The 18,538-nt window shown below is 41.4% G+C and overlaps 1 protein-coding gene across 21 annotated transcripts in view; it reads right to left on the bottom strand.

Annotated features, from left to right (window-relative positions):
* Positions 1-13,616: 13,616 nt before the first annotated feature.
* Positions 13,617-18,538, bottom strand: part of CASK (calcium/calmodulin dependent serine protein kinase) — a 226,463-nt gene continuing 221,541 nt past the window's right edge. For all 21 annotated transcript variants that reach the window (XM_040585277.1, XM_040585276.1, XM_040585280.1 and 18 more), the window contains one exon: positions 13,617-15,042. In XM_040585277.1, coding sequence (XP_040441211.1) covers positions 14,866-15,042 — 177 coding nt within the window. In that variant the 3' untranslated portion in view covers positions 13,617-14,865. The remainder of the gene's footprint in view (positions 15,043-18,538) is intronic.

The raw sequence follows: 18,538 nt of genomic DNA, 5'->3' as shown, positions 1-18,538 counted from the left end.
TGTCTGGGAGAACCAGGGAAAGAAAGAAAGTTTTTCAAAGAGGGCTCAATGCTTCAGCAAAGGTGCCTTCGGTCGGGTCTGTTCACACCTGGCGGGGCCGGGCCAGCCATGAGCGAGGGTTGATGCCCTCAGCGTCAAGCAGCGCTGGCACCCCAGCGTCTCTGTGAACAACCCTGCCGATGGTCCCAAGTCTGCAGGGTAAACAGCTTCGGTCAAAGGCAGCATCAGCTCACATGCAAAACAACTGTGCACTCCTGAACTGCTGCTGGATGGAACAGGGAAGCTGCTTGTTTGCCTGCACATTTTGCCAGCAAAAAGGTGGCATCTCGAGCACCTTCAAGACACATGCCTTGGGGCAGCCTGCTTTGGTCTGCAACACGCTGTCCAAAAAGATTCACTGTGCTCTAATCAACAGCAGCAATTTCTAGAGGAAAGCTGAGTATGGGGAAAACAAAACCCTCCCTGTTGCAATAGCTCCACAGCTATCTGTAGCTCAACCACAGTTTCCCCCCAGGGAAGAAAGATGCCAGATGGTTTGATAAATGCCTATTTGACCTGTTCCGTGTACTAAATTCAATGAGTTTGGATTTCCAGGCTATTTATGAATCCATTAATCTTCTTAAGTGCTAAATTCATCTGTGTATTATAAAAAGCTGTTTTTCAAACCTAGTCCAGCCCAATGCTGTAGAGGCGTATTATGTTAAGGATGCCTTTACAGGAGCAGTATTTCATCCTGTCAGGGAAGGTTTATCAATAGGCTTGGCACAGATGGTAGGACATTGGGCACAAATGGTTGTATTTCACTCCCTATAAGTACGGATGCCAGTGAGTTAATTGCTTTTATAACCCACATTTTCATTTTCTACACTGAAATACATTAAAGCCGAAGATCGTCTTACCGTGCAATTGTTGAGTATGGCTTTCAAATTAATTAGTGCTTCAAAGATGCTTCTGCTTTATCTGCAAGAATGGTAGATCTGAATGTGAAGCGTCTTAAACCACAGATTTTAGCAGAGATTGTGCTGCCAGGTGACATTCAGGGGGACTGTATATCATATTTGACTGTGTGACAATGGGTGTCTGTCGAGCTTTGATTTAAATGTCTCTTGTAGTCAAATACCCTCACTGCTTGCCCCAGAAAACTTTCCCTGTGCTGCTTTAATACAGCTGTGGCTACCTAGAAAGTGTGTGGCTGGCATCGTGCTTCACATAATGGGTTTCCAGCTTCCCTGCAGTAGCAGGGACAGACTTCATGCTCTCCTGTGCCAAAATCCTTCTCTTTCCTCTGAGCCGAGAGATCAACAACGTGCGTTTCCAGTGGTACAGACCATCTGGCACGTGAACACTCTGAGTCAATTAGGAAAAGTCAGTGAGCCTGTGCATTGCTCTTGCTTTGCTCTTCTCTCCTCTGTGTCACTTCTTCCTTGTAACTCTCTCTGCTCAGCTTGGGCATCATCTTTAGCGTGTGCTTACCTGGAAGAGCAGCAGCCTTCTGGGAAGGACAGCAAAGTATGACTGCTCAGAAGTCCTGACAGGACTTCAAGTGCAGTGAAAGCTTGTATTAGACTAGAAGTGCCCAGCTCATTCATTCATGCTCCTTGTTTCTAAGCTCTTAGCAAAGGGTTTGTTTCACTGTTTACGTGAGTAGGTGCCAACTCATAACTGCATTTTTTTGTTTGTTTTGAGTCTTTTGATTAGAAAGCAAGTTAAATTAGGGATCTACCTTTTGCATGTTTTTTTATTTTATTTTCTTAGACTAGACTCCTGCTGCAAAATTGTGCTTCAGCTGGTAAACCTGAACCAGCTATTGGTTACAAGTCCATGGCTCAGAGTCCCTTCACAGATCAACGCTGTTTTCAAAATCTGCCTCTGGATTGAGACACCTCTGAAGATGTCACAGAACTGCAGGTCAAGCCCAGCTGAGAAAACAGTCTCAATTTACACTGACTTCGGGATGTCCATGTCACTGTGCCACGGGCTGAGGCTCTCATAAAGCAGGTTCTGCTCTAGGAGGGTGCAGTACTGCAGGACCTGAGGCTCTCCTGGGGCAAGAGAGCAGCAGAAGGGAGAAGTCAGGAGTGCAAGTAGTGCTTCATCACTGCTCAGGGCCACATCACCTGCCATGCTTCTGATGCTGCTCCCACAGGAGCACACGGACATAAAAGCACCATGGCACAGTTGCACTCACACCCTCCAGTGCCTTGCTCTCCATGAGCTGGTGAGGGCAGACCCCTGATTGTAGAGGAATGAGGCTGGGTTAATTAACAATATACAGCTGTGGGCTGGCTTCAGGGGCGGTGGGTTGGCCTGATGTGGATAAGGTACAGGTGTGGCTGGTTCCCGCTAAGTAGTTAAATAGCTCTAAGGGGAAGGGAAGAGAAGCAGTTAATGAAGAGCGGCCTGGAGGAAGCAGAAGGAGGTGAGAGAGGGCCCTGGAGGCAGGTGAGTCAAGGAGAAAGATGCAGCAGAAGCAAGAAGTGGGGTAGACTGGCCTGAAGAGGCTGAAGAAAGCACGAACAGTAGATGAATTATTGAAACCTTGTGGGGGTTTGGTGACTGTGCTGGGGCAGGGCATGGGAACTACTTATTAAAGTTAACCTGGTATAGGGTGGTAAAAGCCTTGTTGCAGCTGGCTAGTTTTGAGAATGCTGTGACCTGATGGCCTGACAGTGATGGGGAGAGCATTAAATTGGTATTCATGTAGATGTCTTTCAGCTGAAGCACTGTGATTCTGTGCATGGGGAAGGATGTTGTTCTAGCCCTACCCTGTGATATCCTTGCAGTGGGGTCCTAGGTTACAAAAACATTGCCCTGCACAGACTCTGCATCCCTGTCCTAGGTCAGACAGATGCTGGGGTAAGGAGCTGGTAAGAAACCTTCAAAGATATTTTTTTTGACAGATCAGTTGGTTTTGATTGCATTGACTGCCTGTAATCTGGAAGGCAGAGGAAATGGTTAAAAACTTATGCCAAACTGGTGTCTGTTTGGAGTAACTACAAATGTTTCCAGCAAAGCCCCATCTGGGAGGGTGATGCAGGTGCTCTTCAGCCCTGCCCTCAGCATGAGGTGCCAGGAATTTACTCAAAGCAGTGGGGAGGGATGGTCATGAGTTGCCTAGTGCCAGGACATACCTCCTGACTGAAGTTTATTCAGAGAGCTGGTGTACCCAGACCAAAGCATCTGAGATCCTGGGGAAGGCAATTTGTTTAATGTATGGTACTTGTTCATACAGCGCTCTTCACTGGTGCAACTGGGTTTTATGCTTTATCACAGTTGCTATGAATTTAAAAGGGAGAAGTGGTCAAAGTAAATAGAAAAAAGAAATTATTTGATTTTATATATAATCTCTTGGCCTCAGAATTTTGTCCCCATGTTGCATTCCTCAGGGTTGTACTTAGTGTTTAACATGAATGCTGTTATGCTGCTTTTTTCTACCTTAAATTTACAGCTACTGCAGTAACCTCCTGTGAAGTGTAGCTATTGGCTATTTTGCTTATCTTGTGGTGTCTTACATTGTTTTTCTGCTTTGGAAAAGGATGTAAAGTCCAGGGCAAGAGGAAACACTCTAAATAAAGATAACCTTATTTAGAAAGGCAGCAGATGCTGGCCAGCTGAGGCTTGGGGACTTCACTGCCAATTTTAAAGTGGCTTGTTACGTATTTTAGCTAACTCTTGTCTTTACAACATCTTGCTGTGAGCTCTTAAAAAGATTATATCTTGATTTGTTGAGTTTTCCACTGATAACTTTTTGTGGTCACAAATGCAAAAGGAACAAAATCAACTGAGTTGAAGTTTCTTACTCCAAAGGAAGAACAGCAATTTTCTGGAATATGTGAAGCCTTGCAAGAAAATGGTTTGTAATTATCACTGCTGCCCCAGTGTGAGCTTCAGAAGACAAGGCTAGGTTGGGTAAGGGTTAAAAAAAAATACTGTTAGTACATGAAGCTTTTGTAGAGTCAAAGTATTGGTTTGTTGCACAAACACTAATAATATTGGCCCTTCCTTTCCCCTCACCCAAATCTGATTGTAGAGACCTGTGGAGTCCAAACAATCAGCTGCAGTGACCTTCAAAACAGTTTTAAAAGAGCTTTATGGAAAAATGTTAACCATGGAATGAAGACCAAGAAAAACAATTAAAAAAGCATCACAAGTACTACTTTAAAGAAAAACACATAGCTAATTTTTAAGCATAACAAAATAATATTGAAAATGCATAAGGTCTAAGAAGCAACTGTGTCAGATGCATGCCCAATAGCTTGGTAGCTTTAGATTTTACATGATGAGGAAGCATCTACAGGTAAAAACCTAAATATGCACAAGATGAGCACCAAAAGATCTCTTTGTCTTGGGGCAAAGCTGGTCTTTTAAACTCTAATATAAAGATGAATACAAATATGGCAAATAGATATTGCTGGACAGAAGAGATCTCGCCCAAAGCCTGATTTTGTTGACTCTGTGGTTAGTTGAACCAGTTTGATCTTGTGCTCTGCGGTTAGTTTTAGCCTTGAATGTGAAAAGTTCATTATTTCTGCAGTTTTTCTCACCTTTGACCTTCACCACATCCCTTGATTTTTTTTTTTTAATCGTGCTTCCCTCTTCATATATCTCTCTCTTCTAAGGACTGATTTAGAATTAACTCTTGTACAGCATAATTCTTATATTCTCTATGAAGAATCCCAAGACACTTTACAAAGACCTAAAACTTCTCTTTACTGTACTCACCCATCCCACAGTTTACTTTACCTGCACATCCTATTTATTTGCTTTTTGGACTAACAGCTAATTACACTTGTGCTTGTTCAGCATCTAAGATGGGGGGGTTTTGATCTGTGACAGGAACTTCTTGATGTAGCTGTAGGTTTACAATGAGACAGGCTTAAGGTGTCCTTCTGCCCCTGTCTTGTTCCCCCGCCCTCCTTTCCTCAATTACAACTTGTTCCTCTTCTGAGCCAAAACTGGCCCGTGCCCTTATTGCACTGCTGCAGCTGGGCTGGCCATGCTTGAAACTGCACGACCGAGATGTCCCAGTTAAAAACAATAGCTGCCCCCTCCCTCTTCTTTTGATGGTTAGGAGCTCAACTATTTCCCCTAAGTTTTTGTGACCCAGGTTGGGCATGAGTGGGTTAAACTGGGGATAATAAGAAGGAAATTGCTATATCTGAAAGGGGGACAAGCAAAGGTGGAAAGTTGATGCTCAATTGCTGGTTTGCACCATATGATTTGCTCATGCTGGCATGGATCTGGTGCAAAGGTACAGGGAGAAGTGTTGATTTCTTTCAGGACCCAAATAAATTAACATTTAAGAGTTTAAGAATCACTTCAGCTGAATAGACCCTATGCTCTAGTTTAAGACACACCATAAAAATGTTCTCGATCTAGGACTTTTGTCATTAGCTGTACTTGGTGCAAACAGCTTTTTTTGAAGTTGACATCATTGCAGCTTGTTTGCCTCCTTCCACATGGCCCCTGAAACAATATCTGAGCAGCCTCTAAGTTGGTTACTTCTGTGCTTTAATTAAAATGATGAGCAACAAGTAAACATCTAACAACTGATACAGTAGTATAGCATTTCAGCAGCCACACGGACACAAACCTCACAAGTCTGAGAACCTTGCCTCTGAGCGTTGTGGAGAGGGCTGTGCCAGTGGGCTGTTAACCCCTGGAGATGGGTGAGCAGTTGTGGAGGAAGCAAAGTGGGGGGCTGGGAGCAGCCACGGCTCCCTCCACACTGTGGGCTGGCTCCTGCACCCTGTCTGGGGAGCTGCCTTGCCTCCCCTGTAATCCCTGCTCCTCACAGCCCTCCTGGAGCAGGGGGTGGGTGGCAGGCAGGGCAGCAAAATACAGGCAGCAAAGTCTGGGTCCAGCAGGTGTTTGCTCTGGCTCTGGATGGGTGAGATGGGATTATGCAGGGAACTGTGTAGGACATGCCTGTAGCCGAGAGGACATGGACTGTGGGCATTAATTTTTGAATAATGGTTTTATTTTTCCAGTTTCTATTTTGACTAAGGGCTAACTCCTGGGTACAGGGACACCAGGCAGTAGGGACGATAGGTCTATGGAGGCTTGGGTGTTGTGAGAGCAGACAAGGGACCGAGCAAGGTTTCCTCGCTGCATGCAAGGAGGCACTGAGCACCTGGTGGGGTGAGGATCTGCTGGACTCCCAGCAAACTGTGTCATGCAGGCAAGTGTAAAAATACACGTAGCTTAGTGGGGTTTTACTTCTGGGTTTTTGATGAAAACAAAGCTGAGTGCACAGTACCAGGAGTAGGCAAATGTGATAAATCAGTAAGAAAGGACAACTAGCTGTGCATATAAATTGAGATGGAGCTGGCAGTAGCAATTCCTCACCATGCTGAATGATTATGTCTCAATGTGCTGTGACAATAAGATATATATCAGACACTATGTGGACAGGCGCATTTTTGAAGTATGAGACTGACAAAGAGTCAGAAGACAAAGTATAGAAATAAATTATAAACTTGCAATCAGACAAAGCTTGTTGTAAATATCTGTGCTGAAAACAGGTGACATTATTTTAACAGGCAAAAAGTAGCACTGAAATTTGTGGATGCAGAATTTTTTTATGCCAGTAAAGCTTAAAGTAGGTTTTGATGAATTCAAATTTACTTGAAAGTCAAGTGATTTGGAGGAATGCGATAGATAAACAGATGTTGACATATGTAAGGTAATACATATCTGAAGGCACAACCTGAACTGCTCACAGGCATGGCTGGGCTCTTGGGGGAAGAAAGACCTGAGAATTGCTGGGAAGGGCTGGTAGATCAACTGACATAAACTAAACAAAATGCTGTAACAGACTGGGACAGGAGAAGTGGCAAATATGCAATAGACTATTATGCCTTTTAGTAGGACATCCTGATCTGGAATATGTGCAGCTTATGTTTTGACACCTCAGAAAAAGCACAGCAGAAATAAAGCTTGGTGACAGAAGTAAATGAGACAAGTCATGGAACTAAGATTTCTCATTAGCCAGGACTGAAAAGATTGGTTTCTCCTTCTAAACAAAGCCTAGAAAGTCTTGTGGGAGCTATGAAACTCCCTTCGTCTCCCTTGAAAGCATCTGAGCAAGCTTGTTAACCAGTGCTGCACAGACAAACTAATGATCACAAATTCTAGGGACGAGTGAGATATCTCCGCTCTGTGCCACAGGGCGCAACGACCTTCACCAGAGGATCCCTAGGGTGTGGAGGTTCACTTTGATTCATGGGGCTTTTCTACTTTCTTCTTCCTAGCTGTCCCTTCTAGGAGTGGAACTGGGTTTCCCTGTTCTTGGCTCGGACCTTGTCTGTGGTGGGTCCTGTAGCAACTTCTGACAACCATTATAACCCAGTTTCAACTGCGGATGCTGTGACACCTGAGGTCCAGCTTAGGACACATCTGGCCCAAGGTTAGAAATGCACAGAAGGTGATCCCACTCGCAAGGCCCCGTGTCAACTGTTTGTCCATCAGGACTGTAAAATTTGCTAATCTAGTCGTATTGATGCATCTGAATCTAATTTAATCATTAATTAATATTGTTCAATCCTCCCTGAGAAAGTAAACAAGCATAACAGACCACCAACTGGTTTTAGTTAAGTAATGACATACGAAATGTCTGCTGTCACTACACTAGCATAAACAACTTTGCTTACCCATCAGTGCGATGGCTGAAACAGTGTTAGGAATACAGGTTTCAAACAGAATTAACTTTGTAGCTCCATTCAAAGACACTGGACCTTTGTAAGAGTGCCGTTTGGGTGAGAAAGGAGGTGACAGAAGAGCAGGGACAACATCCTAGTTAGCTACATGCTGCTCTCACAATAGGTTAAAAATCCCATCTCAGGAGGGATTCAGAAGACAGGCAGCAACCAGAAGCTCTGGCTGAAATTTTGTTTCCAGAGTTCCCCACTGGCCCCCAAGTTCCCTCTTGTAAGGATGGCTGGCCTTAACCCAGGCTCTCCCCACTCCTTCTGAAGCTTTGTACGCAATGCTTGGTGCACCTGCCTTGAGCTGGCTGCTGGCACAGGAATGAATTTCTCTTTAAACAACCAGTTCACAGGACAATGATCTGAATATACGTGTGGGGTTTTTTTTTAAAATGAAACCTACTTTAGTGGATTTCCAGTCACTCTGTTTTCATTCTAATCTTTTCTCACTTTATTTAGTGTAGCTAGGTGTTTTGATCATTTACTTTGCCCTCAATTCCCCCAGACACCTCATCTTCTCTTTCTAAAAGACATATTCCTTTCCCTTAGTTGTCTTCTACTTACTAGGTCCTGACTAAACACAGGAATACAAGATACAAGCCCCTGTGATATTCCAATATAATGGTATAATTCTAATAGACTTTTATTACAAAATTAAACACAAGACAAATTATTTTAATACCATAGATTAAATATAAAATGTATTTTTATGATAAACTATAATAGAAAATTGTTATGTTATATTATGTTAGTGGTGAGGCTACAGGTTGAGCAAGTTGAAAGTGATGCTTAGAGAAGGAGATCTGGACTTCCTAGACTGCCCTTTAAAAAAAAAAAAGCTACTGGAATGGGCTAGTAGCCACCAACACAGCAAATACTCTGGGCTAGATACAATGTTTCCAAAATCTCCTTACGTATCTAAATTGTTGAATTCAGTGAAAAATGACTGAGCTTTAAAATACTTCATTTCTGTGTAAGCCTGGGATGGATTCTTCAGCATTCAGTACTATGTGCTATAACACTGTTGTAAGCTGTAATATTTACCACTGATGAAGATAAAATATTCTATGAAACTATTAATTGATCTCTTCCCTCCTCCACATCTCCCTATGTTTAATACAGAGATGAATCTTCAAAGACCTTTTGTAAAAAGGATACCAAGTAATACAGAGGGGTAAGACGGGTTTGCCAGCTGCTAGAAAAACACACCTTAAAACCAAGTTTGAGTGTGATGCCACTCACTCCTCTTCCCCCCATCACACAAAGATGGACCCAAGTATAAGAATTCTACTACTTTGCATCTATTTAAGTTTCTTTTCATAAATCCAACAAATCAGTCCCATAGCAGATCTGGGCATGGGTTGATGCTATGGAGTTTTCCCTACTGTTCTGTGTCTTTTAAAAGCCTGGTCATGCTTCTGATATATTCCCTGATTTAACTGTGATGTTCAGCACAATCCATATGTTATCCCTGCTATTTTCAGGACTTGCCCCACCACCATGACCATCTTGCAAAAAAACAGTGAAGGTGAAGACTCCATCTGGATGGCCCACCATACAGAAAAAGACCCATATTTCAGTATCAAGATGAGTTACACTTAAAACCAAGCAAATTCCTCCCTTCCCCTTGGGTATTTCCTTTACGCAGATAGAGAAATTAGCTGTTGTGCAGGATATGAAGGCATGGACCCCAAGTGAGATCCCCCATTGCATACATAAGTGCTAGTTAGACACAATTGCTTATCCACCCAAGTTCTGCTCTGGAACATACCTACATGCAGCAAAGCACCTTTGCAACCAGTTCACACTCCACCAAGCTGTTTACTTCCTCCGTGCTCATCTGAGGAGACATCTTCTTCCCTGATACTTAAGTTGTGGAAGGCTTTGGGCATGCCCCTCATTGCAGAGAGGTGTGCACAGAATTAATATGCAGGTGAGCTCAGAGAGCCAGATTTAGTGCTAGTTGCTCCTTTGCTACATTTTAAGGCATAACCACTCTGCAACAGAGCACCCAGGCAATGAACATAAGCCTTTTCTCAGAAAGGGCCCTTACACTATTGCTACCGATAAGGGAAAATTTGCAATTGCTTTGCTAATATGCAACATGAACTCTTTTAAGGATACAGTGTGGATTGTTTAGTTATCTTCCACAACACAAAACCAGCCTCAAATTGCATATTAATTATATGAACATATGGTAGATATGTAGCTAAATTTTAATTTGCTTGTTACTGAGCTTCCCATGGAAGTTGTTAAGAAGAAATACAGCAGAATGCATGGACATACATATATACACACCCTTCCTTTATTTTTTTCTTAGAAAGGTTAAGACTACATGAAAAATGGTAAAATCTTCTGTCTAAAATCTTAACTGAGATTACAGCTACAGGAAACTTATTTCCAAGGTAAGAATTAATTATTTATGTAAGGTACAGGTCTAGGGAAGAGCCTTTAAAAGCCTTTTAACCCTGAGGCTAAATCGTAAGAGGTCAAAACACTTCTGTCCAGCTTTCACAGGATTGAGCAGAAGACTGCTAAAAAGACACTTAAGAGGAAAGAAGTAAAAATTACTGTAGGTGCACTGTGTGTATCAGCAAATGAAAAAAACCCCGCATGGTAACCATTCAAAGGGGAACTGGCTTTGTATTTTTTGTGTAGCGTTAGCAAAGAGAGACTCTCTTCTAACTTAAGCTTGTGTACTCATCCTTCATCATATGCACACCATGCACAATCATTCAGAAGTTACTTCTGCCCTGCTTGCCTACGATATATTTCCTGTTGTGCAGATATTTTAATTTATATGCAACAACTTGGCATAATGTGTATCAGTCTCTTTGCTAAGAGTTACGGGTATCTTTTAGCTCATTAAAAGTGGTGAAAAAACTAGTCGGAGACACAGGGTTATTAAGAAAATGAATATGCTTTACATAATGAAACCAGACTTTTGTGGTGTCTGCTTTAGCTCATGTTCTGTCCATTTATCTTCTAAAAACATGACTCTTACTCAAGTCAGTTGAGAAATGTACTTTTCCTGTAGTTTTCACAAATCCTCTTCTACAAAGTATTTTAAAGCCTGAAATTGAGTTCTAACTGCCTTCATTAAAGACGTTGAGAACTAATTGCAGTGGAACAGAATGGGACCACAACTGTTCATACCAAATATTTCAATCTAGATTTGCAAAAAACAATGGGAGCTGTGGCAGCATTTCCAAGATTTTGTTTAAATAATGCCACTCTGAATAATTTTCTTAGGTAAAAGAATAAAAAATTAAGGATAATGAAGTTGGTCTACACATTCCTAATGGCTCTAGTATCCAGTTCTTGAAGTACACATACCAGTTCAATGCTGCTCAAGCTGTAACATCTCATCTTCTGCGTTGCCCTTTCAAAATCAACTGAGTAAACTTGCTCATCAAGTTTCTGAAGCAGGTAGTGATATTTTCACTTAGAGCCTAGTGGCACAGCATCTTTTTTGAACCAAATAAAACCAAAACAAATGCTGAAACACATGGAAAAATTCAGTTTTGTTGATGAGATTAAAAATGTCTGTCTGATCTGCAATAGTGGCATACTGTGGGTTGCATGACAGCGGCCGGGATTGTCTAAACTAGGTTACCATTTCCATGCAATAATCTTACCACTCTGAGACATTGAATAACCTAGTGTACTTTTATTAAGTAAATGGAAGCAGATGTTAATGAACATTTATTGGACCAACTTAACACCTTGAAATCACAGGCATCAGTCAGACTGAGAGGCAGCATACTGGTAAGATCAAGTTTTCTTTACAAATCTATGAGCCCCTGTACAAAAATAAAGTATAAAAGGGGCAAACAGAAATATTTGTTTCTTCCCAATCCCAGGGCTATTTCTGAGGTCACATTCAGCATAAATTTAGAGAAGTCCAAGAGGCACTCTAAATTATGCAGTGATATTTACAGTACTAGGATGACCCTTCTCCAGTTGGAGATTGAAAGAAAAAAAATCATTAATATTAGCTCTGCACCTGCATGAGTCTTCCCTATGCAAGTGAAGCTTCCAGCTGAATTTACGGCAGCCTTTTGCCCTCTACGTACCACACAAATACCAGACGCACCAGAAGGGTTTGGGCAGGGCAGGAGGTGTGGATCGGGCAGACCGAGGAGTCCTGGGCTTGCTCTGTGTTTCCTGGGACTGTGCTGAAACCGCTTCATGGAGCTCACTGGGCTGTGTGGTTCAGCTGTACTTAAAGCCTAGGGGGGTTTCCAAGTTAATCTTTTGCTACTGAAGGCTCCTACAAGGAAAACAGTCTGTGGTAAAGAGGAGGCAGGACAGTATGCTGACTGATGGGCTTTACAGTTTTTGTCTCTTGATAAAAGGCTATACAGTGAGAATAAAAGAAACAAAACTCTCCAAGTTAGTCTTTCTACTGTGTAGTATTAACTGAATGGTAGGACCATTTAAGAAAAGCCTATTAGTTACATTAAATCACTACTTACTGTCATCTACATAAGGCAGAAGCACCCTCATGGGCCTTGAGTTTTCTTTCCTTACAGGCTGGATACACAGAAACTCCAAGAAATTCACATTGAGTCAAAAGTGTGTAGTCAAAACACTTATGGTGGACTAGACCCAAATTATCAAAATTACTTTACCTGTTTAATGTCACAAACATTTGAGATGAAGAACGTGTCACTGAAGTCAGACACCAATGCTTACCAGAGAAGTAGTTTGTACTTCTAACATCAGAAACACTCCACTGCTTGAGTTTTGGTAGGTCTTCCCATCTTTGTGCTTTACTGGGAAAAGAGGTAGTTCTGAGGGAGAATGAACTTGCCCCTCTGATGCGCTCAGCTGGTGTGTAATACTGCTGCTGCAACAGCTGATCTACACAACGCCTGCTAGGGTTCATCTAGAACTAAAATAACACGGCACAGCTACTTGAAAAATCACCTCTTACTCAATAGTTCACACCTATCCCCCTGTTCAGGGACTAAATTCAAAACAAGATGAGCAGCTACTATTACTCTGATAGGTTCCCTCTACTCACTGGCTTGCTTTCACGAGGCCCACACAGATAGTTTCTCATCAGTTCGTTTCCAGCACTCCACAAACTACAAACTCAAGGGACTGGGTTGCAGTCACACAACTGTGATTCCAGCTGTAAGTGTAAGTGGGTTCCACAGGTGGATCACTCTCCCTCCTGCACTGCTGGGTGCAGGCTGCTCTGCTGTGACTGCTGCACAAAATAAACTCCTTGCCTGACCTGGCTAGCTGGGCCTAGATTTCACCTAAGGATTTTAGAAGAATAGAGATTTGACTGTCCGACTTGCAGTAGGAGTAGGCAGGAGAGAACCAGCAACCTATGCACATCATCATAGTTATCCCTATGGTAAAGGTTTGCATGTGAGAACCTCTTCTGATTACACGTGCAGTGGTCCCGAACAACTGGAACAGCCCATGGATCAGTCACAGCTGACGGTTCAACTCTGAGGATAAATCCTTTGAGAATACTGTCTCATTTTAATCTAAACACTAAACTTCATACCATACAACAGCACAGCCAACCAAGCTTTGAAAATAAAGGGCTTGAAGGAACACTGTATTTCTGACACCTAAAAAGAGGTGGCAATGCTTGCTTCTGTTAACTGTTTTCAGAAAGAAATGCAAACCACCTGGGCCAGCGAGACCATGAAGAAGGAAAACAAAACAGCAGATCAGCACCTGGTTAGATTTTCTTACTTGGCTCTGCTCTAATTCTAAATTAGTTGAACACGTGCTGGTACAGGCGGAGCAGAGCCCTGGAACTGATGACAGGCTGTGCTCCCACAAGGGCCTTCCCTTAACTGGCTTTAAGAAACCTTTTCTCACTGCATGAGTCACTGATTTGTTCTTGAAACTCCCTGCAATGAAATGAAGGACCCAAAAACATTTAATTGTTGAACACATAAAAGGAAGTATATTTAAAATAAAAAAAATTGGTCAGACTGTAGAGTCAATTACCATTTTTAAAGGAATTTACAGGGCTGTTGTAGATGAGTCTTTTGGAATAGTCAGTTTATCGCAGTGCCTAAACTGGTTTCTTCATTGCACAGTATTTTCTTTTAAAATGTGTGCATTTTTAAACAATTACATACATATTAAAAATCAGCATTTCTTTGCTTAAACTTAATTAAAACGTTAATACTCTCAGACAACACAGATCTGAAATGGTGAAACCAGTAATTGCCCCCTCCCACCTTACAACAAATTAAATTGAGACAAAATTACAAACACATTTCACTACATGATTATTATTAATAAAAATCAGTTTGGTTTTTTTTTTTTTATAAAGTTGCCCAAAATGCAAGGGATGTGCATAGGTTTACAACTCAGTCAGAATAATATTTTACTTTATTCCCTTGGGTACGTGTTCCCATGAACGGAATGTACTTTGCTGTAGATTACAGGTTTTATCAACACAGATACACCAACGGCATGAACGCTTGCGACTGTCCACATGCATTAAGAGTCAAGACCCAATTTCAAATTTCTAAAAGTTTTACAGAGTTCTTCAAAGAGACAGTATCACATTATCTGGATGTTACACAAAAGTACTTAAAAACACTATCCTAGGAAAAAAAAAAGCAAAAAAAAGGCCTTTAAAATTAATGAATTTGTTTCGTAACCACTAGACTAATTACTTCAAATAAATAAAGGAAAGCAAAGTATTCCAATCCATAAAATCAGACTCTAAAAAGAATGTAGTGTTCCACCCCCAAGGTAAGGTAACAGAATCATATTATTATTACTATTAAAATAGATTATAGAAAGCAGCATCTATTTTGTGCAGTTTTTAGGGGCCCTTGAAATAAAAAGCTATGATTTCCAAAAATATAACATTCCAAAGGACTGAATAATACATATATTTAAAGATACATTTTATTAAAGTTGAGGAGAAATGATTAAAAAAAGATACTGTCTCTTTAAATTAGCATTTAATTTTTTTTCCCCCTCCTCCTATCTATTCGGACATGACAATAATTATATTTTAGGTCACACTACATCTAGGTAGTCTCTAGGGGCCAAGACCTGTTGATACAAGGTCAATAACGAAGAGGTTTTCCATGTATGAGGTGGTTCCCAGTAATGACAGATTTTTAATTTTTAATTTTTTTTTCTCAATTCTCTTGTGATCGGTCTAGTAGACCCAGGAGACCGGGACCCACTGTGAGGCTGTACACACAAGCTCGATGGCTTCCTCCAGGTGCCTGATAGTTTCATCAATTTCATTGTTGATAATTGTTAGGTCAAAGTAGTGTGCATATGTTCTCTGTAAGATTTCAGACTCCTTCTGCAGGCGCTGAAGAGATTCATCCTGTTCAGCGGTCAGAAAAGAAAATGGGAGAGAGAGAGAAGTTGGATCCTTTTGTACTCTTCTACAACGGATTTCTAACCATTGCTTATAGAGAAGGAAAAGGGCAAAAAACAGGCCTTGGGGAGGCCCAGGCGGTTTAGATCCCCCACCTAAATCTATGGAAATCACAGAGGAGAAATGGCACAATTTCTCTCTTGAAGCTGACACTCAAACAGCGCTCAGTTATTGACATTACTTGAGACAAAACACAAGCCTAGCAATAAAAGGCAAGGCAGAGGATGGAAGCTTAGAAAAGCAGTACAGACATGAGCAACAGAGACCATATACGAATAAAACGTACGAAGTGCACAAATACGAGCTATTGGGCCTACGGCCAGGTAAGAACATGAGAAACAGGAGAGGGCATATTGTCAGGGATCAGCTGTTGCTGGATTTGGTAATGATTTCAGCCTTTTGGGTCTACTTCCTTTGGTTCAGTCCTCTGGGTCTACCCATTTACTGACAAGGAAGTTCTCGTTCCGCGTTACCCTGCAGTTCCCGTTTCAGAGCATTTCCAGCATCTCCGAGTGTGAGCTCCTGAAGATGAGCCACGCAGCCCGCCCTCCAGAAGGGCCAGCCACAGCAGGCTGATGCTCTCCATGGCTTTGTGCCAATGTCCTTACAGAACCAAGTGCATCCCACTTTGCGGGTGTGCTGCAGGACTCTGCGCAGCCAGCAACGCCACAGCGACAGGCTTGGTTAGCGAGGTCTGCCCTTCTGAGAGAGCAGGATTGCAAAAGGCTCTTCTTTCTAGGGCTCTGCAGCAATTACGTGTTTGGATACCCTTCCTGCAAATTCCCGTAGAAATTAAAAAATAGTAACTGGCTGCTTTCAGGAACCTTGAAATAGCCACAGGAAAGTAATCAAGTCCTTCCTGTCCCACAAATTTGGGGTGGAGATGGGGCAAAATTAGACATGAACACTATAGACTCCTACTGCTCTGTAGTATCTATCTATAGGGTCACCCTAACTATCAGTCAACTGGGATACACTTTATCATGACAGAGTTTTAGGCTGCAGGAGATACAGGCACAGTACCTATAGCTGTTTTCACAGGAAATTATTCTGGGAACAGAATTTTATCCAGCTAGTAAGAGACTCCTTTCCTCCCCTTTTTTTCTGTTTAAACTTCCCAAGTATTTGTAATGATGGTGACAAGTTGCTGTAGAACAGTGGCTTTCAGGTCCTCTGTAGGGAAGAATCTGTGCTGAGACAGTTCTCCTTCCCTGTAGCAACAAAACCAGCCACTTCTGGAGAAGTTCTGTATCAAAGTTACAGTTCTACTTCTCCCCTGAAGCTGCAGCCTCAAATGAAGGGGGGATGTCGCTTTCACTTGATAATCACTACAAATTTCATTCAAAGTTAGACAAATACTCCTCATGTGCTTCTGCACAAGGGATGCTCCTTGTATGAACCATTATGCATCTAGAACTTCCACAGAAAATACCAGTGCATGCAAATTTAATTTATGCTATTCACAAATTGGGCAATATGGATCAATACTAATATTAAATATTTTTGTGGAGCATTTCAAATGGCCCAGTGTCTTTAAGCCAAAATCCTTGTTAGGTAAACTGTCAACTTCTCATAGATTCCAAAAGAGACATCAATTCATATCAGCAGAGGATATAAACTTTTCTGCTTAAATTAACCTACAAACGAAAAGAAATCATACTTGCCAAGCAGAATATTTTCAGTGATTTAAACATCTCTAGCTAAAGGTTAATTTTATATTTACAGCCAGTCTTACCAAAATCATATCGCACCTTTAAAAGAGTTTTAATCTCATGTCACAAAGCTAATAGTACCTGAAAAACCCCCGTGAGGCCTTAGAACTGTTAAGTCATATTTAGCTTTTTAAATGCTATTCAGATTTCCCAAGTGTCATCTTTACCTACAAGTATAAGAATAAATTTTTCTCAGTAAAGCATCTATCTTACTGTGACTGACAATAAAAATCTGAAAACCTTAGATCTACCTCATCTTAAAACAAACAATGGTAGGTAGAGAAGTATGAATACTAATATTTACCTTGTACACATAGATGTCACAAAACTAAGTGTTTCAAAAATTCATTAAATTTTAATGTTTTCCTGACTTAGCTTCTCCTAAAGCCAACTTTACTGGGATCAAAGTGGGTTGTATTTTGGAATATCTAATTTCATAGCCTGTTGGAAATGTAAAACATTATTTCTATCATATAATTTTAGGGGCAGTAATAAATCTGGGACAGGCCACTGGAGCAGTTTTCAAATACATTCAAACCTTCTCAACTTCTGCAAAAAGAAAAAAAGCTTACAGTTCTTGACTGACCAGATTTCACCTGTTTTTCTGATAAGAGTATCTATTTGTACATTCAAAACCATGCCAGACTTGGCCAAGTGTTTCTTCTGTGTCTATAAGTCTTAAATACCAAAATTCCCACTTCCTCAAAATTTTTGCTGTAGGAAGTTCCTCTCCATTTCTCTAAGATTTCTTAATTAAAGTTTGAATAGTGAACATCCCAGCTCATTCTCGAAGAATTCTCTCTAGCAGTTGGGCTCTCAATAGTGTCAAGAAAAAGGATATTTATCAAAATGTTCAGGTACCCGCAGCCAGACAAATGAATGGGCACAACTTCAGTCATTTCACATTTAGGAGCAGAACATCTGTCTTTCCTTCTTCCCTCAGCTCTCTGCAATATGCATTTCACACAGGTCTAGTTGCAGCGCATTCACTACGGGAACAGACTTTTTCTTTCCCATCACTAGAATTCAGTTCACTTTCCTAATCTTCTCTCCTTCTCCACCACAGCTGGGACAGGAAGGAGGGAAACATGGCTGTTACTCATGAAATCTCTCCCATGTGCATAACAGCCGCCAGTGATACTTTCGGTCTCTGAAGGCTGGGTTTTTTGGCCTTAAAGTAGATAGGACAATAGCTGCCACTTGTGACAGTCAAAGCACAGCCTAAAAAATTACTAATATTCCCTCCTAAGGCTGTGAACAATGTATACACACCATCCAGGCCTTTGACAATTTTGCTCCAACAGAAATTCTCCTCAGTTTAAACAGCTGTCGGACTGCAAAATTCTTAAGAAAAATTCCTTTTATTCTTTGGCTGTAGGAAGGGAGGAAGCATAGCTAAAATCCAGAAGAATTTGGCTCAGTGACTATTTACACATCTCAATAAAGATCTAGATCAAAAAAGTGGAGCCTGTCAACTCCTCTGCTGCTGTCTGGGCATTGGGAGGTGGAAAACAGCTGGAGGAAAGAGGAACTACTCCCATGTTTCCTGATATGCTCTCTCCTCTCTCTGTTTTAGCACAGCAATAATCTGATTTAAGTTTCCCTTGTGATCAGACAGGTGGGTACGCTCTGGGAGATTTCCTATATGATGTAAATTGGTTTTGCATTTTGCAGAATTGCTCATAGTGCACTGCTACACTCAGTTGGAACGTGTAATATTTTGTCTCCTA

The sequence above is a fragment of the Falco naumanni genome, chromosome 2 (genome assembly GCF_017639655.2).
Source record: "Falco naumanni isolate bFalNau1 chromosome 2, bFalNau1.pat, whole genome shotgun sequence".
Taxonomy (NCBI): domain Eukaryota; kingdom Metazoa; phylum Chordata; class Aves; order Falconiformes; family Falconidae; genus Falco; species Falco naumanni.
This window is presented reverse-complemented; position numbering and strand designations above follow the sequence as displayed.